This window comes from Elephas maximus, chromosome 24 (assembly GCF_024166365.1).
Source record: "Elephas maximus indicus isolate mEleMax1 chromosome 24, mEleMax1 primary haplotype, whole genome shotgun sequence".
Taxonomy (NCBI): domain Eukaryota; kingdom Metazoa; phylum Chordata; class Mammalia; order Proboscidea; family Elephantidae; genus Elephas; species Elephas maximus.
Window position 1 is genome coordinate 37604587 of NC_064842.1, and position 21824 is coordinate 37626410.

The window sequence follows — 21824 nt, forward strand, 5'->3', positions numbered from 1 at the left end:
TGTTAATTATGCTCATTATGTTGTGTGCCCATTACCATTATTCATTTCCAGATTTTTCTGTCACCCTTAAGAGAAGCTCAGTGCCCCCTGAGCAATGACTTCCCCTTTCCTCCTCCATCCCCCCCCCCGATAGCCATTAATAAACTTTGGTTTGTATACATTTGCCAAGTTCTAGATATTTCATATAAATTGTATCATATAATATCTGCCCTTCTGTGACTGACATTTCACTCAGCATGTTTTCAAGATTCATCCATGTTGCAGCATTTATCAGGACATTTCTCTTTGCATCTGAGTAATATTGCTTTGTATGGATATACCACATCTTGTTTATCTGTGGACAGACGGTTGCTGCCTAAATGGACATCGGGTTTTTTCTACCTCTCCTCAGTTTCTCACTCGTTACAGCTCTGATTAGCACTGAGAGAGGAGTAGGTCTGGGGAAAATGTGTGGTTTAAGACTTGTCCGTACTCAGATCATCCAGGTGGGCCCTCAACTGTAACTTCCTCTGAAGCCATATCCGAAAGCCCATTATGCCTCCGTGAAGGAAACCCCAACAAGGTAATGGAGTGTAAGTTTAGTTTTTGATTCTGAGTACTAGAATTGGGGTGAAGTGGGAAGAGAGGGGCATCTTAGGAGCTTTACCTTCAAGACAATATTCATCCTTTTAGAGATTATCATGAAAACGGATATTGGTGCAGAATGACTTCTGTGGGTTAATCAGTCACTTACAGCTGATTTCAGGTCCTACCTGCGTGGGACTCAGTGAACATTTGGAAACGAGACTGGGGAACACTACCCGTATTTAGTGGACAGGAGCCAGGAATGCCAGATATCCACAGTGAAGGCTTTTCTACCACAAATGCCAGTGCCTTCTTTATTTTGAAGTGGGTTTTTATAAAGCTTGGCACTTAAAAAAGAGAGAGAATAAAAATTATTGGGTGCATGGATAAAAGAGAAAGCTAGAAATGGCACAAATCACTCAACCCTTTTATTCAACCCCTCCTGACCTCAGGGTAGAAGACATTCAGGGCCCAGGCACATGGTCCTGGGCCTATGTGTGACCTACAGGGGGAATGGTGTTAACGGCTGTTCCTGGTTTATGATGCTCAGCTGCCTGGGTCCTCATCTTTCCTGCCCCGGGGAGTGCTGGGAGAGGAGAGTGAGTCTTAGAGTGACATTTCGATGAGATGGGTGATAACCAGCTCAGTAGCCCCACATGGACTCAGGTTTAGATCATTCATGGGCCTGCCACCAACACCCACATCCTGCATGTGAGAAGAACTGACTTTTCACCCAAAGCCATTATATTAGAAGTGAGATGCTTGTTTCTCATAGAGTTTTCTCTGAAAACTCAGAAGAGAGGAAGTCTAACAAGCATCAGCTCAACTTTATCTTGCTTAAGGAGATAAGCTTAATACATAAGAATACTCGAGGCTGGGCCTCATGACCAGAGCAAAGTTAGTCTCTGATTTATGAGTACATTCACTATCTACATTCTGAGTATTAGTATGGCTTTAGTTTCTAAAAATTAGTTTCTAGGAGGTAGAAAATCTATCTGCAGGAAAAAAAACTCATGCTCAGGCTGGAACTTGCTTCCCCTTTCTTTCTCCCAGTGCCCAAGGTTAGAGAACCACAAGCAGACCTTTAGGAACTAGCCTCTGCACACGCTCTTAGAAAACAGCTCTGAGAACTTTATAAGCAAGTTAGGTGAGCTGTGCTCATTGCTAGGGTTACTAAGGGAGCCACTGAGTGTTACTTCCAGCTGTAGTTAACTTTTCAGCAAGAAACCTGAAGGGAGGAGGAAATGCATACGGATAAAGGGAGAATTTATCTTTCTTTGACCGGAGAAAATGGAGTGGTGTTCTGTGTCTGAGTGGGAGTGGCCTATATCACCCTGTTCTGGTTCTGCCTGCTTTTGCTGGGTAAGGATAAAGGCGTAGCTGTTGGAAACCCTGGTGGTGTAGTGGTTAACTGCTACAGCTGCTAACCAAAAGGTCGGCAGTTTGAATCTACCAGGTGCTCCTTGGAAACTATGGGGCAGTTCTACTCTGTCCTGTAGGGTCACTATGTGTCGGAATTGACTCAACGGCCATGGGTTTGGGTTTTTTTGCCCTGAGGGAATCAGGACCTTCCCTTTACACAAGGTGTCATCAGCTCTTCATGTATCTGCCCCCACCTACCCCAGCTAAGTTCTTGAAAACAAGGATCTTCTCATTTTGTATCCCCAGAGCCAACCATAGTGCTGGTCTATAGTGGGTGTGCAGTGGATGTTTCCTGAATAAATAAATAAATGAAGTTGAGGCCAGAGGCTCTCAAACTTTAACTTGCATCGGGATCATCTGTGAGAATCGTGGGACCTTTGGCAGAGATGGGGAAAACGGGAGAGTGGTTAGTTTGTTTGAGGAGTGATCAGGTCGTATGGGAAGAGTTCATGAGTTTGGTTTTGAATAATTTGACATGACTGTGAGGTTTCCAAAGAGTCCTAGTGATGCAGTGGTTAAAGCACTTGGCTACTAACTGAAAAGTCGGCAGTTTGAACCCACCAGCTGTTCCATGGGACAAAGTCGTGGCAGTCTGCTTTTGTAAAGATTTACAGCCTTGGAAACCCTATAGGGCAGTTCTGCTCTGTCCCTTAGGGTTGCTATGAGTTGCAGTCGACTTGACAGCAATGGGTTTTTGGTTTGGTGACCTTTCCAAGAAAAACACTATTAAGCAGTTGAAGAAACAGGCCTGAAGTTTGGGCCACAGTCCAGGAAAGAGAAGCTGTTCATCTGTATCCTGTTCTCATCGTGGCCATTTTGAGCAGAGGGGTGACTACCTGTGATGTAACTGATTGGGTTCTTGGCATTTTCATGACTAGAGATCTTCCTGTCAGGTCCTCTTTTGGGCCAGGTACGCCTAACCCCCTCAATGGCTAAACCTAAGTTCTCAGCTCCCATCTTTTCTCTCCTGCAGGGGATGCTCTTAGTTACCACAATGGGTGGAAGTTTACAACTTTTGACAGAGACAACGATATTGCTCTCAGCAACTGTGCCCTGACACATCATGGTGGCTGGTGGTACAAGAACTGCCACTTGGCCAACCCTAATGGCAGATATGGGGAGACCAAACACAGTGAGGTAGGTGGCATGTGAATATCTCTTTTGTCTCAGATTCTGCACACATCCAGCCCCCAGAGAGGCACCCTCCAGGTTGTCTCCTCCTTCTCCTCTCCTCCTAGCGTGTCCAATCAGGGCAGGAGAGCTTCTTCTTCAGGATCCACGGCCTTGAGGTCATGGCCCTCCCTGTGCATCTTCTGTGGCCTTTCTGCGTCCCCACCATTGCTCCACATTTGCTTAGTGGCAGAGCTCCGGCTGCTCGCTGCTGTACAAAGACAGAGATGGCATGGTCACACATCATCCCACTTCACTCGTTCACACACGGCTACTTTATAATCCTTTCTAGTTGTTGCCCTGGTTACACCAGAGCTATTTTTCTCAAGTTCTTTGATTACATGTGTAACAAAATTCCTTTCTGCCTTAGGTCAGACCCACCCTTGGATCCAGTTCACCCAAAGCTACCCACAGTCTACCCAGAAAAAAAACAAAAACCCCCAAACCAAACCAGTTGCCGTACACTCAGGCCTGACTCATGGTGACCCCATGTGTGTCAGAGAAGAACTGTGTTCCACAGAGTTTTCGATGGTTGATTTTTAGAAGTAAATGGCCAGGCCTTTCTTCTGAGGCATCTCTAGCTAGATTCCAACCTCCAACCTTTAGGTTAGCAGCCAAGTGTGTTAACTGTTTGCGCCACCCAGGGACATCAGTCTGCTCAGGGCATTGTGCTAAACCAGTCTCTCCATTTCAGGAGTGTGCACACCAGAGCTAAGAGTCCACAAGGGCTCCTCTCCCCTCCTTTGTTCTAAAACTTTCCTACCAGCAATTTCTCCAATCTCCATGACCTGTGTACCTCTTCTGGATTCCTCGCCAGCTACTGAGCATCTCCTGTCTGCTTCCTTGCAGCTTCTCGAAAATTGGATCTTTGTTTCTACTCATTATTAATCTGCCCTTCTCCATGAACCCTCAGAGCCCCCATCCTGAGTTTCTAATTTCCCATTCTAGGTCATGATCCTAGCCCCCAGGAAGCCACCTCTCCCCAGGACTCACCCCATACGGATATTACTGTAAATATTAGCACATCTACAGTACAGGTCCATTTTGATTACTTTGGCCCTGGCCAGGCTGCGAGAACTCCCAATCCTTGTGTGATTTTCAAAGGGAAGAAGAAATTTGCCCCCAGGGAGGCCGAGGAGGTTAGGCCCATGAATCACGGTGGCGGCGTGTGGGCCAGCGCAGGGAAGCCTGTGATCAGAGATCAAATATTTGAAATGAGCAGCCAGCATGCCCCAAACCATTCCCGTATTTGCTAATAAAAGACATTTGTCTGGTTAATGTGCTCTCCACAGTCTGCAAGGCATTTAGCTTCTTGTTTATTATTTACCTCTCAAATTAAAATACATAAAATCGGTCACTTGGGCTCTTTATTGGCCAGGTTGCAGGGTTATTAAGTGAATTAAGTATTATTGTGCTCACCAGTCAAAAGACATAAAATGAAATTTAGTTTTCAGCAGGCTATTTGTTACCCCAGAGCTAATATCTAAGTAGTTTAAATTGAAAATGATTTTACACAATTGGCCAATTAATGTTTATTTTTGCCTTTTATTTATTTATTAAAAGGAAGAGGGAAGCAAAGATAATTTGATCATTGCTGGCCAGGTTGACCAGGGCTATCTTTGCCTCCTCTTTGGCCTCACCACTTCCTGGGCTCACACCCTCATCCTCCTGTGGAGGCATGGTGGCCAATCAGCTTCCAAGTCATCAGTCTGTCTAACCCCAGCTGCCCAGCAGAGGGCGTATTTTTTGAGATTGGCCCTCATTTCCTTATCAGACACTCCCCTCCCCCTTTCACCACTTGTCTTTTTCTCTCCCCTAGGTGTGGTGGGAAAACCCTGGTGGTGTAGTGGTTAAATGCTATAGCTGCTAACCAAAAGGTTGGCAGTTAGAATCTGCCAGGTACTCCTTGGAAACTCTATGGGACAGTTCTACTCTGTCCTATAGGGTCACTATGAGTCGGAATCGATTCAGTGGCAGTGGCAATGGGTTTTAAGCAGAGAGAGGGAGTTCCTGGGTGACACAAACAGTTAACAGAAAGATTGGCAGTTTGAATCCACCCAGAGGCACCTCAGAAGTGAGGCCTGGTGATTTACTTCTGAAAAAGAAAACCAGCCATTGAAAACTCCCTGGAGCCTAGTTCTACCGTGACACACATGGGGACACCAGGAGATGATCTTTTTAAGCAGAGGGGGAGGGGTTTCACTGGCAAAGGAATGTTTCCTGGTACCAAGACCCACCCACCACCTCTCAATTTCCTCTTCCTGATGTTGGCTTTTTATGCAGGGTATAAACTGGGAGCCATGGAAAGGACATGAATTCTCCATTCCTTACGTGGAGTTGAAAATCCGCCCCCATGGCTACATCAGGGAGTCTGTCTTGGGCAGAAAGAAGCGGACGCTAGGAGGAAAGACAAGAACACTCTGATAACCCATTTGAGCAATTGCTGCACGAGACAAGACCAGCTCAGGTTGGGGCTGTGCAAGCCTGGGCTGGGGCAGACAGTGGCGACTGGCCAATGACAGTTTGAGGGATGTTCATAGCCTCTAGTTTCTGAGATTGATGGATAACCTATGTGGCCTGTGTGATTCAAAGCATGTCACCAAAATTGAAGGCACAGAGGTCCCTTCCCTGCCACCTGCTTTATTGCCCATGTGATATTATCTGCATTGGAGGTCCTGAACATCAACAAAACAGTCTTTGCACAGTGTGCATGGATAGGGCAGTACTGGAACTGCATGGTTCCTCAGGCTGTCTCCAGTAAAAAATACACTTGATTAGGGCAAAAAGGGGATCATCCAGGACTTCACCAATTAGAAAGTTCTAGAAAAAAAATTTTTAAAAAAAGCACTGCAAATACTAATCTTCTCTCTGGAAAGAAGCACCAAAGAGAGGCTCTAGTTACCAAGGGGTCAGGGCTGAGGTAGTCTGATGCTTGTTACCTCCTGTTCCCACTGAGTTTTGAGGAAAACAGTGTAAATCTCCCCCTTCCCTTCAATTGCCAGTCCTTTGAGGAAGAGTAAAGGGAACAAAAAGAGGCCCAGATGGATTCACATTTAGCTAGACTAGTATTCAGCAGCTGGAAACCACAGCTTTCACTTTACTGCTATGTTTATGTGCCCTCTTTCTAGGGATTTGCATAATCACTTTCATAGATCTGCATATGTTGTCAATAAATTCTCACTCATTTCAACTTTAAATAATTTGACTCTCTTGATAATTGGTACCTCCCAGAGACTCTTCTACGACTTGCCTTGCTGCCCATCAGGTCCTCAGCCTCCTTCCATCCGGGGCCTCCCACACTGTTGACCCTTGGGTTTGCTGGAGTTGCTTGGTCTTGGGGCTTACTATTTGAATGAAGACTTGGCATGGTCAGATCCTTTTTGCTTATTTTCCTATCATTTTGGAAGAATTTCTGTAGTGAATTCAGTGACCAGTGAAGCAACTTAAATTACTATCCAAGAAAAAATAAAAAAATAAATAAAACCACTTGATTTAAAAAAAGAAATTTGCCTTGTGGTATTTTCTCCACTTAAGTGCACTTAAATTCTAAGTTTAACCCGAAGTGCAAGTGAAGGTACAATTTTTGTGTTATAATGGAATTTGGTTGGCTGTGCTCTCTTTCTTGTGTGATGGCAAATCACTGGTATTTGGAATACTGGACGAGGGAGTGAGTGGGAAGGAGAACAAGTGCCCTAGAAACTACAGCCTACCTCCAGGACTGCGGTGGAGTTTATTGCCTTGATTTCTCCAGGTTTTACCTTCTGGGCGAGGGCCAAGCCATACCCCCGAAACTTTTCTTTTTTGTCAAACTTTAATGTTTTCAGCAAGGTGCAGTGGTGGTTCTGTGGTTGGATTCTTGCCGTCTATCCTGGATACCTGGGTTCGATTCCCAGCCAGTGCTCCTCATGTGCAGCCACCACTGTCCATCAGTGGAGGCTTGTGTGTTGCTGAATAGGTTTCAGCAGTGCTTCCAGACCAAGACAGACTAGGAAGAAAGGCCTGGTGATCTAGTTCTGAAAATCAGCCAGCGAAGAGCCTATGGATCACAACGATTTGATCCGCAACCCATGATGGGGATGGTACAGGACTGAGCAGTGTTTCATTCTGTTGTGCGTGGGGATGCCATGAGTCTGGGGCTGACTCGATAGCAGTGAACAACGACAACACGGTTTTCAGCTCTCTGTCCCCTCTCCCCAGCACATATACGGGGAGCAATGCCACAATGACTGCTGGATCTGATAATCAGTGATCTGAATGAATATGGTCTCAGTGTTGGGACTGAGCATTGAAAGCACATGCTTGAATCGTGTCCACTGATTCCACAAGAGTGTATGGTCTGCCTGCTCCGTACCAGGTCGTGTGTAGGCACTGGGGAAACAAGTCACAGAGGTGAACTCACAGGGGTGAGCAAGCCAGACCTTGTCTTGTGCTTTCATTCATTTACTCGCTCACTCATTCATTCAACAAATACTGATTATGCCGTATTCTGTGCTGGTTTCTAAATTTAACCACTGGTGCTGTAGAAAAAGAACAAAACAATATTCCTGCCCTTCTGCTTACACTCTAGTGCTGGAGACGGACAATAAACAAGTAAACAAACATAATTTCAAGGAGTGATAAGTGCAGAGGAAGAAATATAAAGTCGGGTGAAGGGATGGAGGGTGTTGACTGGCGGTAGAAGTGGGGTACAGTGTTTTATAAAGGGGGGCTTACAAAGATCTCTCTGAGGAGGGGATATTTATGCAGAGACCCACCAGGTTTCTTCTAGTCGTGCTCCAACTTCCCTCCAGGACCCTCTTCCCTTCTGCTGTGTTCCTTGACCCTGTTGGCATGTTGAGTACTCACCTTGCTGACTCAAGCCTTGTGCCTCCTTTGCAAAATGGATCAAAACCCAAAGTGTGATTCAGAGCCAGGCATGGTGGATGGTGGGCAATGCTTTTCAATTTATAATCTGCTGGTTAAAAGTGCTGGTTAAAACCAGATTGCTGGGTCGCACCCCCAGACCAGCTGATTGAGTAGGTCTGGGCTGGGGGCTGCTGCCAGACTGCAAGCTACTATTTGAGTAGCTCTGGTGTATTCAGGGGTAGAATTCTTGCCTTCCATTCTGGAGACCTGGGTTCTATTCCCAGCCAGTGCTCCTCATGTGCAGCCAACCAGCCATCCATCAGTGGAGGCTTGTGTGTTGCTGTGATGCTGAACAGGTTTCAGTGGAGCTTCCAGACTAAGACAGACTAGGAAGAAAGGCCTGGTAGTCTACTTCCAAAAATCAGCCAATGAAAACCCTGTGGATCACAGTGGTCTGATCTGCAACCAGTCATGGGGAGAGTGCATTTTGTTTTGTTGCACATGGGATCGCCATGAATAGGGGGCCATCTCAACGGCAGCTAACAACAACAACATAACAACAACAACAGCTCTGGTGTAGAGGGCCATGGTAGGCCTTTTAGCTCTGGGTGAGTCCGTTATGGCAGCAGTTTATAAAGTTCATCCTGCTGCGTTCACAGACCCTGGCATTTTTCTACCGCTGGCCAAGAAGCGGGCTTGTGGGAAACTGGAGCTATTCCTCACATTCTTTTGCCTGTAGGACCAATTCTGCCCTGAAGGTGGCGGAGACAACCTTAGCTGACTCTTCAAGGATTCTATTGGAGGCAGTGCAGAGGCTGGGGAAGCTCGTTTTTAAAGAGTGTTTGTCTGAGGAAAACATTCCAGCCCTAAACCCCGTGCCTAACCTCATTTTAACGTGACCAGGGCTGACGGCTACCACTCTGGTAGCTGAATATAGGCTCAAGGAATGAGGTTTCTGGGTAGACCTGCTTTTGAGAGAGGGCCAAACATTTTTCTTGGAGCCAGGCTAGGAGCCATCAGACTTTTGAAGCTTACAGGGGCAATTCAAAATTCATACCCTTTAGGACAAACCAAACAAAAGCCGTCATAGGCGGGCAGGCTGTGTGCCAGGCACTAGGGGTGGAAGGGAGAAGTAGCTCAAGAATTTGATAAAGTTCCCAAGGCTTTGCCTGTTATGTGCAAGACACTAGCAACTAGTAATGGAACAGAACACAGCCCTGGCCCTTGGGAAGCACAGTGTGGTGGGGAGACAGTGTGGGAACCAATCATGACAGCACACGGGGAGAGGGAGCCCATGCGGTGTGGACTGAGTGCTGGGAACAGAGCGGGGTGACTAATCCTGCCTGGGGGCCTGGAAGCGTCAGTGGGATAAGACTGGCGTTAGGTCTGGAAGGATAAGTCTGAGTTTGCCAGGGGAGGAACACGAGGCATAGGGTGAGGGTAGGACACCTCGGGTCAAGTAAGCTCCAGGGCCAAGGTGCGGAAGTGTGGAACGTGGTGTATTTGAGGGAGAGACAGTGTTTGCTTAGTGAGGTGAGGTATGCATGATGGCAGTCAAGTTGGAGCATATGGCTCCCAGGCCTCACTATCCATCAGACACAACTAGAAGCTTTATGTGGTTGCCTGGCTCCACCGCCAGAGACTGATTTAATTGGCCTCAGCTGGGTCCTGTGTGGCCATGGTTTTTAAAGCTCCCTGGTGATTCTAATTCAGGTGATGCAGCCGGGGTTGAGAAGCACTGCTAAGATGGAAGAACTTGGACAGTGAACACACAGAAGCTTTCAGACTTGGAGAGACATGGTGTGGCTAGAATTCTGGGAACACTAGTCTGGTAGCAGTACAGACAGTGGGAGGGCGCTGGGGGAAGTTTGGGGGAAAGAATAGAAATTCACAAAGTTAAGGTCTATTTTGATAGTGCAAGACAAAGTGACTTCCTTGGCTTGTCGTGGGGAAGGGGAGGAGGGCACAGACTAAAGAGATATTTAGGAGAAAGAATTGACAGACGTGGAGGAGGATGCATGGTGAAAGCAAGGAGAGTCCTTTTATGGCAGGGTACAACTGCTTGTTTTTGATTACAGCTTCCCCAGGGAATAAAACCAACAAAAACAAACTCCTTGCCATCGTCAATTCCACCTCATAGTGACCCTATAGGACAGGGTGGAACTACCCTATCAGGTTTCCAAAGAGCGCCTGGTGGATTCAAACTGCTGACCTTTCGGTTAGCAGCTGTAGCTCTTAACCGCTATGCCACCAGGGTTTCCTCTCGGGGAATAAGGCCCCAGATTTATGTTTGCCAGATGAAGTCAAGAGCTCTGCTTTTTAATCTGGAATCTCAGGGACTCAAGGATTATCAAAGTTAGACAAGTTGAAGAAGCCAGAGAGAAAACAAAGAATGACTCAAAGAATTGTGATCGAGAATTTGCCATAAAAGAAAAGGACCATGTGTGGTGTGTGGAAAGAGTGCGGGTGGACAGGGAAACGTGCCAAGAGAGGTGCAACAAGGCAGAAGGAAAAGTAAATATAAACACTGAAAAGTTCTTGGCAAGCTTAGTCATTAGCTGGAGAAAGTTCTTTGCTACAAAAAATTTCCAAGTCATTACCTTAAGCCAAGAGAGGATCAGGAGCTCAAAGGAGTGCCAGAGGCCCCGCTGTACCCATCCAGGCCAGCAGATGGCAGTGTTGTCCTACCAGGAACCTCTCACTGCAACCCCACTTTTCTCTCCTCCACTAGGGGGGAGTTCTGCAGAGCCCGCACTTGTCGTCCTTGCTGCGTAACATTGTCTGGAAGGTCAGCCGGTGAGGTTCAGCTCATCACCCAGCCTGTGCTTGGTGGGTGTTCAGGCAGTTGTTGCTGGAGGAATGCACCATCCCCAGACCTGGTGTACAGGGCTGGATGGTGAGATGCGGGGTGGTGGGAGATGCTGGCAGGAGGAAATGTGAAGGGGCACCCCTGGAAGGGATTTCAGGTAGCTTCTGATTTGCAACTGAATTCTCTTCCCAAAGTCCTTCTGCTAGTTGGTTGTTTCCACGGGGGAACCAGAGAGAAGTTGGGATCCAAGGATAGCCCATAAAAGCCTGTTTATTCTATAACTCACTGCTGTCAAGTTGATTACGACTCACTGCGACCCTATAGGACAGAGCAGCCCATAGGGTTTCCAAGGCTGTAATGTTTGCGGAAACAGACTGCCACACCCGCCACATCTTCCTCTCACGGAGCAGCTGGTGAGTTTTAACCGCTGACCTTTAGGTTAGCAGAGGAGTGCTTAACCACTGCACCACAAGGGCTCCTTGTTTATTCTATAATATAAAGTGAAGTGCACTTATAATGACAAAAATAGAAAACGATATTGCAAAACTGTAATTAAAATAAGGCTACAAAATGGAATGAAAACAGTTCTGTATTTTGGTAAGTGAGAAAAATTAGGTTTAATTAGAGATCTAAGGAGTATGAATTGGAATCGACTCTATAGCAGCAGTTACAGGTTTCAGGAGGCAAAGTAAACCCTGGTGGCGTAGTGGTTAAGTGTTATGGCTGCTAACCAAAGGGTCGGCAGTTCGAATCTGCCCGGTGCTCCTTGGAAACTCTGCCCTATAGGGTCACTATGAGTCAGGGTCAACTCGATGGCACTGGGTTTGGTTTTCGGTTTTTTTTAAGGAGGCAAAGGAGGCTTGCCGTGGGGCATCCAAAGAAGCCATCTGGGCATTTTAAAGGCTTATTGGCAGAGCCCTTGATTGTGTTCAACACGTTTCCGACTCAAAGGAAGTGCTCCTGCAAGTTCAACAGTCTTTGAGGAGCCAAAATCAGCCGATTGGCCTGCGTTAGGATGGCTTGTGAGTACAAGGAGCACTGGAGTAAGAGTCTGAGACTTCGGTTTCTGGGTAAGCTGGCTTAACCTCTCTGGCCTTCATTTGCTTCATTTATAAAATAGGATTGACATTAATCTCTGATTTACTCACTGTACCGGTTGTGCAAGAATCAAATGAAGTAATGAAAGATACTGCTCAAACTTTTTGGTTTTTTTCCCTCGATAGAGGTGTATCTCTAGCCAACTCTAAGGTATATTTGCTACGACTGGCCACCAACAAGGACCCCTGGTCAATTAAGTTTGGAAAAATCCCGATTTAAGCAGAGCTCAGCTAGTTTCTTTATAATAGTACCTTTTAAAACCTGTAGAGTGATACAAGCGTTGTGGAACCCAAGGGGGAGAGGGGAGTCCTGGACATATTACCCAATAAGCCAGGTAAGCACAGGCTTAATTGTGGCAAAACCCAGGTGAACATGCGCACTACAGATTAGTAAGCGAACACAATTAAGCCCTTGCCTACCTTGCTTGCCGTAGACTGATGCCTACCGTACTCACTGGTTAATCTACTCTGAGGGGAGCCATATGCAGTGAATCACTGATTTTCAAACTGGTTTGACCACAGGACACTTTCGTTTTCTGAGTATCTACACAGCATTTGTAAACGGCTGGTTCAGGGATCATGTACATCTGCTTAGCGTATGTTGGGAAAGCAAGCTGTCAGCCCCACCCTAGACTTCACACGTCAGACAGGGTAAGGGAGAGGACCTGGGACTCTGCACTTTTAAGAAACACTCTAATGATTCTTTTTTCCCTCTCTTTTTAAAACACATTTATTTAACATATAGTATGTGCCAGGGGGAAGCCCTGATGACACGATGACACAGTGGTTAAAGCGCTCGGCTGCTAACCACAAGGTCGATAGTTCGAATCCACCAGCCTGCTCCATGGGAGAAAGATGTGGCAGTCTGCTTCTGCACAGATTACAGTCTTGGAAACCATACAGGGGTAGTTCTACTTTATAGGGTCTCCATGAGCTGGAATCGACCCAACGGCAATGGGTTTGGTTTTTTTGGTTTGGATATGCCAGACTCCATGCTAGTTACCAGAAGACAGAGTGGTGGGTAAGGCAGTTACAGTTCTAGCCTCATAAAGGCTAATTCCCGTGGAGGTGGAGGTGGGGGTGGAGTGCTGTTAATACAGGAAAATCAGGAATTACAATATGGTCTGATCTGGGTGCGATGGGAAAGACTTGTTGTTAGGGAACCTTTCCCGTGGGCAATGATGCAAACTATGGAACACTTCACCCAAAACACGTAACAACAATTACAACTTAGATTCCTCATCTGTCAAATAAGCACAGGAATCCTGCTTCTGACAGATTTGTGAGTATCACGTAAAACTCAGTGACTCTTGTGTACACTTAGAGAACCAGTGATCTAGCTGGATTGGTGTTCTAAGGAAATTATTATTCTAAGGGGAAAAAGATGTTGACTAAAAGCTGTCTCTCCTGATTTGGCCACCTGGTGGCACTGTACCAAACCCCTTGCCTTTGAGTCAGTTCTGACTCATGGCAACCCCACGTGTTACAGAGTAAACTGAGCTCCGTAAGGTTTTCTTGGCTGTAATCTTTATGGAAGCAAATCACCAGACACATTGGATTCATACTTTTGTATGTGACCTTTCTAGCCATAGTCTTGTAACTCTCACCCAGGTGGTTAGGTGGGACTGTGTGGTAATTGTGGCCCACCAAGGGGGTTGGTCAGTTTTGCCTTAAAAGAGAGCCAACTCCGGAGCACAGAGGAGAAGCCCAACACCAAGGAAGGACAGACCAGTGAGAGAGACCCTGTAACAGACCCTGCAGCAGGAGACAGTGTGTTGGGCTTTCAGCCCATGGAGAAAGCAAGCTAGTGCTTCTGGGCAGAGACTGAGGGCCAAGGAGAGGCATGCCTGCGAGCATGGCTGGGAAGAGGCTATCCTGTTGGAAGAAGAGTATCTTGAATGTTCCTAAGCCTGAATTGTAACTGTGATTTCTCTAATAAACCCTGTAATTATGAGTGTGGCCTGTGAGTTCTGTGTGGCCATTGCAATGAATTATCGAACTCAGCAGAGAAGTAGAGAGTGCTGTGGGAGAGACGGTTGGCGTCAGAATTGGTAAAGATGACGGAGAGAGGAGGCATGTCAGACCCCCGCCTCATAGGAATCAGCCTTGGGCTGTTGATTTTGAGTCTCCTTCCCCCTCGTGATTTGGAGGTCAGACACTGCCCCTACGCTGTTTATATACCAGATCTTTCTTCCCAGAAGCCCTGGGTGGATTCTAACTTCCAACTTTTCAGTTAGCAGCCGAGAGCATTAACTGCACCACTCAAGGACTCCTTTCACCTTGTAGGCTGTACAGCATCCCTGAGTGGTGCCCGCCAGCAGCCCTGTCCACGTTCTCCAGCCTCTGCTTTTCCAGTTTCTTCCCTCTGTGCACAGCTCCCAGGTCTGCCCTGGTGCCAGCCTCCCACACTTGCAGCAACCTCTGAGGAAGCAATGACCACACCATATTGTGTTTGCTTGTCTGTCCCACATCCAGGCTGAGTCCCTCCAGGACAATTTTTTGTCCTTGGCATCCAGGGGGAAAAAAATCCACTGCCATTGAGTCTTTTCCAACTCATAGTGACCCTATAGGACAGAGGAGAAATGCCCCGTTGGGTTTCCAAAGAGTAGCTAGTAGATTCAAACTGCCAACCTTTTGGTTAGCAGCCAAGCTCTTAACCATTGTACCACCCGGGCACATAGTAGGTAGTAAATGTTTGTGGGAAAAATAGCTTTAAGAAGGGGTTAGATGCATGCATGGCCCTTCCTGAATGAAGCATCACTGTCGGGTTACCTTGGTGTTTGAAAACATCCCCTTGAACCTTAGACAGAGACAGAAAGTGGTGTTAAAGGGACTTTTTTTTTTTTTTCAGTTTTGTAACCCTGTGACTGAACTTGGGAATAATAAGAAGGGCAAAGGGCAAGGGGGCCAGCACAGAGTGCCCTGGTGAGTTGAGAATGTTGGTGGTGTCGTTCAAATCCATGTTCAAACTCTAAGGTCAGGTCGAGGCTGGGCGGGTAGGGCTGACAGCGCTTAGCCCTGTCTTCCCCGCAGGTGTGCAGCAGCTGCTCCTTCCAGATGGTTTCCTAGGCAACAGTCCCTCCTCTGTACTGGAAAGTTTGGGAATGACCTGGAGGAATGAACAGGGAGCTGAATGAAGAGTCTCTGCTCTCTGGTTGTGTGGTGATGGGAGCAAGGAATAAACTGAAACTACTGAAGCAGCAGCCTGTCTTGGGGGAGACAAAGACAAAGGGTGAGTCTGTGCTGCAGGCCTCTCTTTCCAAGCCCTGGTTAAACCTCTTGCCATGGAGTCTCTTCCAACTCATGGCAACCCACGTGGGTCAGAGCAGAACTGCACTCCACAGGGTTGTCAGCAGCTGATTTTTTAAAAAGTAGATTTTCAAGTGCCTGTGTGGACTCAAACCTTCAACCTTTTGGTTAACAGCTGAGAGCGTTAGTTGTCTGCACCACCCTGGGACTCCTAAGTCCTGATTAAAATGCAGTGAACACAGTGTTTTGCTAATGTGTTTGACCACTCCCCGCCATAAGCTTCTAGATCTATTTTGTTGAGTATGGTAGCCAGTAACCACATGGGGCTATTAAGTACTTGGAATATGGTGTAACTGAGCTATCGGACCTTTTAATTTAAACGGCTACATGTGGCTAATGGTACCATATTGGACAGTGCAGATAGAGCACTGCATTTCTATCCTCCAAGTTCTAGTGGACGGCGCCGCTCTCCAGTTCCTGCTTTAATAGAAAACATGGCCTCCTCAAGGGAGGAAGCAGGAGTATCCACCATGTTTCATTTCATAATCAATGCAAAGCTATGGCGGACTTGCAAAAAGAGCCACCCTTACTTACACACACACACACACACGTATATGTGTATCTACAGCCATCCCTGGTGGCCACTACTGAGGCCTTTGATCCCTCCCCTTCCCAGCCACAGATTTAACTCAGAGGTCTATTTTTATTTAGTTTTTGCTAATTTTCTCCTTTTTCCTTTAAGGACACATTGATTGACCTCATTGAAAGGAAAGTTCTCTAAGTGTTGCCAAGGAACATCAGTGTGTTTTCCTGCAGCTGGGACCTCTGCGGGTGTCTGGTCTCTGAGGGTGTCTGTTCCAGGCAGTAGAGAGCTGCATTTTGCTCCTCTGGCCTGTGGCTTGGCCAGGGTAAAGGTGGTGACTGAGCAGGGCTGGGCCTTTATGTCCTGCAGGGAGCCACTTCGTCTGTTATTTGTGAGTGACATCCAAGAGGGTAATACCTAAAGTCACAAAAGTAACTGTTGGACCCCTGTAAGTAAGAAGACCAAGCATGGCTTTTCATTTTATTTAAATAAGTTTTTCTTTTGGAAGTGTTTGAATTTTACAGAAAAAGAAAAATACTGACAAATACTATACAACTTTGACCATTTATATTCTTGAAAAGTTGACTTCCCTTTTTCTATATTGCTTGTCCTCCAACCCCTTCCCCCCTCCCCCCCCCCCCAAAAAAAAAACTAACCCATTGAGCAATGGGGAAGACCTCCTCTGGCCCTGTCTGCTGAGTGTGGCTGAATCTGTTCAGAAGAGACCCTGGCCTGGGAGGCCTCAGCCCCACGTCTGTGCTGGCTTAGGAGGCCCCTTTTCAACGAATCCCCCTTTTGCCCCCATCAGATTAGACCCTCCCTGATGAGCTAAGGCAGTATCCAGTCCTGAGGGGGCAGGGGCTGGAAAGGAGGAATAAAAATGGTGAGGAATAAAGGGATGGAATTGGGGTGAGGTAGAGAGAAGAGGGAATAAGAGAAGAATAAAGCACGAGGGGAGAGAGATGAGAATTAAGTGAGAAGGAGGCAGTGGGCACCAATAGTTACTGCCTTAGGCTCCATTCATGCATCCATTTATTCAACCAAAACTTGAGAGAGCTCATCAAGTGTCTGGCACTGTTCGAGGTGCTTCAGTAGTGGTCATAGGGGAGGTTGGGGTGGGGAAGAGATAAGCCCTATCCAGGCTTTGGGTCTTCTGGGTCCCAAGCTATGGAAGCAATGGAGAAGGGGGTTTTTGGGTGTTTCATGCCTGGAGCTAGAACAAGTCCAAGGAGACAGCAGGGACACTGTATCAGGAGACAGAGGCCTTGTCATGGCAGTGACAACTGACTGCTGTCTTAATTCAAACTAGCAGCCAGTTGCCATGGCAACTGTGTTCCTTGTGCAGTCCCTGATCCCGGTGATCCACTCTCCTAGATCACGTCTGACATCCAGTCTCAGCTGTCAGCCTCCACATCTCCCCCAAGTCATCCATTTCAGGGAGGCTGAGGGCTGGAGACAGAAGGACAGCTCATTCTGGTGGGCAGGGTAGAGGGTGGGGAGGTACGTGTGTTTGGTGTGGGAGACAACTAGCCACCACTGGCGTGAAGGGGACACCCAGCTGCTCCATGACAACTCTATGTGACAAGGGTACAGAGAATCAGAGTGCTTCTTTCTCTGTCTGAGGGGTCTATGGATGAGGGACCTGAGTGCTCAGGGAATTTAGGGCCACTTAGGGTTTGAGAGTGAATGGTGACTGGTTCTAAAACATATCTAGGCCTGAACTATCATTTACAGGGTCACCTGTTGGAAGATTCTGGTACAACCACCACCATCAGGTACCCACCCTCCGCAGGCCTGGAGGACACCTGGAGGGCAGATGGGTACCAGGTGGTCCAATTTAGCAAACACAATGCATCCTTCCATTAAAACAACCTTATAAAATTTCATTTTTTGTGTTACTATAAATATCATAGGTTAGCTATATTATTAATTAAATAGCAATTTAGCCACCATTTATAACATCTTCCACTGGAAAATATTTCGAGAGAATGACCCAGCAGATTTGCAAATGAACTTTCTGAGCACAAACCGCTCCCAAGCTGGGAACTGTCCATCTTTTATAATATTGTCAATACAATCAAAATACCAACCAGCTCATCATATAAGCAGATTAACCCCATCTCCCAACCTCAGCCCCGTGGAGAGAAGCTCTCCTCAACTCACTGCAGACCTAGTTTATATGTCCTTGCATACCTTAGTACACACCTGCCAACTTGAACCTTGGTACTGTGTGCACTCGTTTGCATAATTTAATACCTAACTCTCATCCATTGCAGCAATTCATGGGCTCACTGAGAAGGAGAAGGTCACTTGGGGGAACCGGCAAGATATTTTAAGTTTACCTTTGACATCATTTCATACCCAACGGAATCCACAGACAGTTATGAGTACCTACTGTGTACAAGGCAGTGGCCTGAGCTTCAAGATAAATATCAGTAGGCCTCCATATAGCTTCACGCTACTTTCACTTAAACTGTTACGCCTGCCTGCCACCTACAACATACTCTGCACCCGTTACGTCCTCATGAGAACATTTCCAGTGTGCCGTCTGTGAACTTAACCAGTGATTGTCTGAATTCCTTCCCCCTGAAACCCTTTGATTATACAGGAGATACCCAGCTCAGGTGTAGCACCTTCTTATTCTTTCCATCTGTAAAACATACATGACACACGTTCACAATTGCTATCTGCTGAAGTCAATGAGTGGGTTTCCATAGCTCTCTAGCAGTTACTACCAAAAGCTGTTGATTACTTCCTGATTACTTCTTAGGGCAGGATCTCAAAGACAGGTTCTAGACTATGTGAGATACCTATCGGTGGTAATGAGGACCTTGTCATGAGATGCAAGAAAAATAGCTTTCAATTAATTTTGATCCATCAGACTTTAAGCTTTTTGGCACAAGTGAGGGGGTGAGAAGCACAGGAACTTTGTGTGTCTGTATAAATATACCCAGGGGTGGGGACTGTACTAGGTGGCTGAAATGTCCAAATAAGAGTTTTTCCAGTAAAATGTTATGTACGGAAGGAATAGGAAAGCACACATTTCTAACCTGAGTGGTGTATAGAACTGACAGTGCACAGAGGCCTTGCCTGTTTTTATAATTGTGTTTATGTGCCCGGATCTGGCCAGGCCTTCCCATGAAACATTTTTTGCAAGAGTGGATAATGTATTGTCTTACACAGTGCCTTGCACAAAGTAGACAAGTAGACATTCAATGACAATTTGGTGAGCAGAATATACTTGCCCATGTACCTGTTACCTGAATGTGTATGTGCACATATGCACACACACTTGGGAGCCATATCAAGACCCATGGATGGATGTTCTTTGTGCTTTTGCATATGGGGTATGCTGGAGGCAGATAGAAGGCATACCTGGAACTGCTGTAAAGAGCATTGCCATCGGACATATAGCTGCCAAGACAGTGCCCAAGAATTGTCCATGTGCTCCTCTGGGAGTGCTACTCAGTCTGAGTTTTGTTCCTTGGTTTAATAGTAACTCTGTGGGCATGAGAGTGTCACTTCAAGGACTCTTTCTTCCTACCCTGTGTGGTTGGAAGGAGGCTTAGCCTCTAGCTAGACAGGCAGTGATGGCCTCTTCTCCATCTGGAGAAGCTTGGGCTGAGCAGAGATCCAGAGGTCTTCTTCATCCTTCTTCTTCTTCTTCTTTTTCTTCTTCTTGTTCTGCTCTGGCTGTTGTCCCCTCTTGCCTGGCCGGCTCCAGCAGCAATGGCAACAAATAAAGATGAGTGTGAGGACCACCAATAATGGCAGTCCCAAGAGGACCCCCAGGCAGATGGTGTTGAAAATACCCTCTTGGTGTTTGGTAGAAATGATGTCCCAGATGGCGCTGAAGAAGGAGCTAATTTTCTCCATGTTGCTTGGCTAGACTGGAGCCAGAGGACCCTCTCAGCTCACCAGCAAGTTCTGGGCTCAAGAGGGCACAGTCTTGACCACTTGTAACTTATTCCTCTTCTGACTTTGGGTTTGGACATGCCACTGATAACACCTGAAGAGACCAAAACAGACAATGTAAGAGAAATGCAGTGGGAATGGTCTATAACTTTTAGTAACATTATAGATTTTAGGCTTAGGAAAGGGGAAAGGAGTTGAAGATTTTCACAGAGTTCACTAATATTATATTGAGCTCAATACATAAGACAAATGCATATATTTAGTCAATAAGCCTTAACTAATTCTTACTATGCACACAAACCATATTAGGCTCAGTATATAAAGATTATAGTATATCTGATCTGGCACATAGTAGGTGCTCAGTAATTACTGGATAGATGAGTCAACATGTGTAGTCAAGTTTCTGGTCAGGGCTGGCTCCCTGGACACTCTGTAACAGCAGTTCTCAATCTTTGCTGCAGTTCACTTGACAGATGTTGAACACCCAGTCCCCACAGGATAGCTCTGTACCTACCCTTCTATGAACACAACTGGCCACTATCAACACTTATTAAAGCCTAAACACAAGATTTATATTCCCCCATGCATCTGTCAGTTTGTTGTACTGTGGGGGCTTGCGTGTTACTGTGATGCTGGAAGCTATGCCACCAGTATTCAAATACCAGCAGGGTAACCCCAGTTTCAGCTGAGCTGCCAGACTAAGACAGACTAGGAAGAAGGACCCAGTGGTCTATTTCTGTAAAGAATTAGCCAGTAAAAACCTCAGGAAAGGTGTGTATCAGGGTTGTATCCTTTAACCATACTTATTCAATCTGTTTGCTAAGCAAATCTGGGAAGCTGGACTACACAAAGAAGAATGGGGCATTAGGATTGAAGGAAGACTCATTAACAACCTGTGATATGCAGATGACACAACCTTTCAGTATGGATTACACCTTAACACGAAGAAAACAAAAATCCTCACAGCTGGACCAACAAGCAACATCATGATAAATGTTTCAAAGACTGAAGTTGTCAAGAATTTCATTTTACTTGGATCCACAATCAACACCCATGGAAGCAGCAGTCCAGAAATCAAAAGACACATTGCATTGGGCAAACCTGCTGCGAAAGACCTCTTTAAATAAAGTGTTGAAAAACAAAGATGTCACATTGAAGACCCAAGCCTGACCCAAGCCGTGGTATTTTCTGTTTTTAATTGCCTCATATGCATGTGAAGGCTGGATGATGCATAAGAAAGGCCGAAAAAGAACTGATGCCTTTGAATTGTGGTGTTGGAGAAGCATATTGAATATATTATGGACTGCCTAAAGAAAGAACAAATCTGTCTTGGAAGAAGTATGACCAGAATGTTCCTTAGAAGCAAGGACGGCGAGACTTCATCTCACATACTTTGGACATGTTGTCAAGAGGGATCAGACCCTGGAGAAGGACATCAAGCTTGGTAAAGTAGAAGATCAGTGAAAAAGAAGAAGACCCTTAATGAAATGGATTGACACAGTGGCTGCCAACAATGGGCTTAAGCATGACAATGATTGTGAGGATGGCGCAGGACTGGGCAGTGTTTCGTTCTGTTGTACATAGGATTGCTGAGTTGGAACTGACTTGACGGCACCTAACAACAAGATGAATGTCTTTCTGCCTTTGGTAGGGGACCTGGATCTCTCCCAGTCTAAGAGGTCATCAGTCCTTATCCTGCCCCCCCTCCTGCCTTCCTTAATGACTTCATGCTCTCTTCCCTGGTCCATATCTCCTCCCCTCCTTGCACCCCACTCCTGTGCCTAGTGCTTTGGCAAGACCTCCTAGGCCTTGAGGTGTCCCATCCTCCTGAGGCTGGGGAACCAGGGAAGATCATTTTTGCTGATTATGTCTGCCTTCTACCTTCCTTTCCCTGATCACCCTCATCTCCGCTTTCCATCTCCCCATCAAATACTCCCAAATCTCTTTCCCTGCCTGTTCCCTTACCCATCCTTTCTTCTCAGTGGGAAAAGAGTCTTGTAGGCTGCTCAGCGATGGAGCTTCAGAACTACTGGGCTGGGATCCCTGGGTGCCGCGCTCATCCTATCTTGAGCTCAGATTATCTCTGGGGCCATTTTCCTGTTTTCTTATACAGAGAGGCGCCTCTCTCTTGGTACTCCTCAACCTTTTCACATATATCCGAAGACTCAGC

General features: G+C 46.4%; 2 protein-coding genes across 9 annotated transcripts in view; one reads left to right on the top strand and one right to left on the bottom strand.

Moving 5' to 3' along the window:
- Positions 1-6637, top strand: part of TNN (tenascin N) — a 125609-nt gene extending 118972 nt beyond the window's left edge. For all 5 annotated transcript variants that reach the window (XM_049868524.1, XM_049868526.1, XM_049868525.1 and 2 more), the window contains 2 exons: positions 2960-3123; positions 5440-6637. In XM_049868524.1, the coding sequence (XP_049724481.1) occupies positions 2960-3123; positions 5440-5580 (305 nt within the window). In that variant the 3' untranslated portion in view covers positions 5581-6637. The remainder of the gene's footprint in view (positions 1-2959; positions 3124-5439) is intronic.
- Positions 6638-16383: 9746 nt separating this feature from the next.
- KIAA0040 (KIAA0040 ortholog) overlaps positions 16384-21824 on the bottom strand; it is a 42466-nt gene continuing 37025 nt past the window's right edge. For all 4 annotated transcript variants that reach the window (XM_049868266.1, XM_049868265.1, XM_049868267.1 and 1 more), the window contains one exon: positions 16384-19748. In XM_049868266.1, coding sequence (XP_049724223.1) covers positions 19316-19615 — 300 coding nt within the window. In that variant the 5' untranslated portion in view covers positions 19616-19748 and the 3' untranslated portion in view covers positions 16384-19315. The remainder of the gene's footprint in view (positions 19749-21824) is intronic.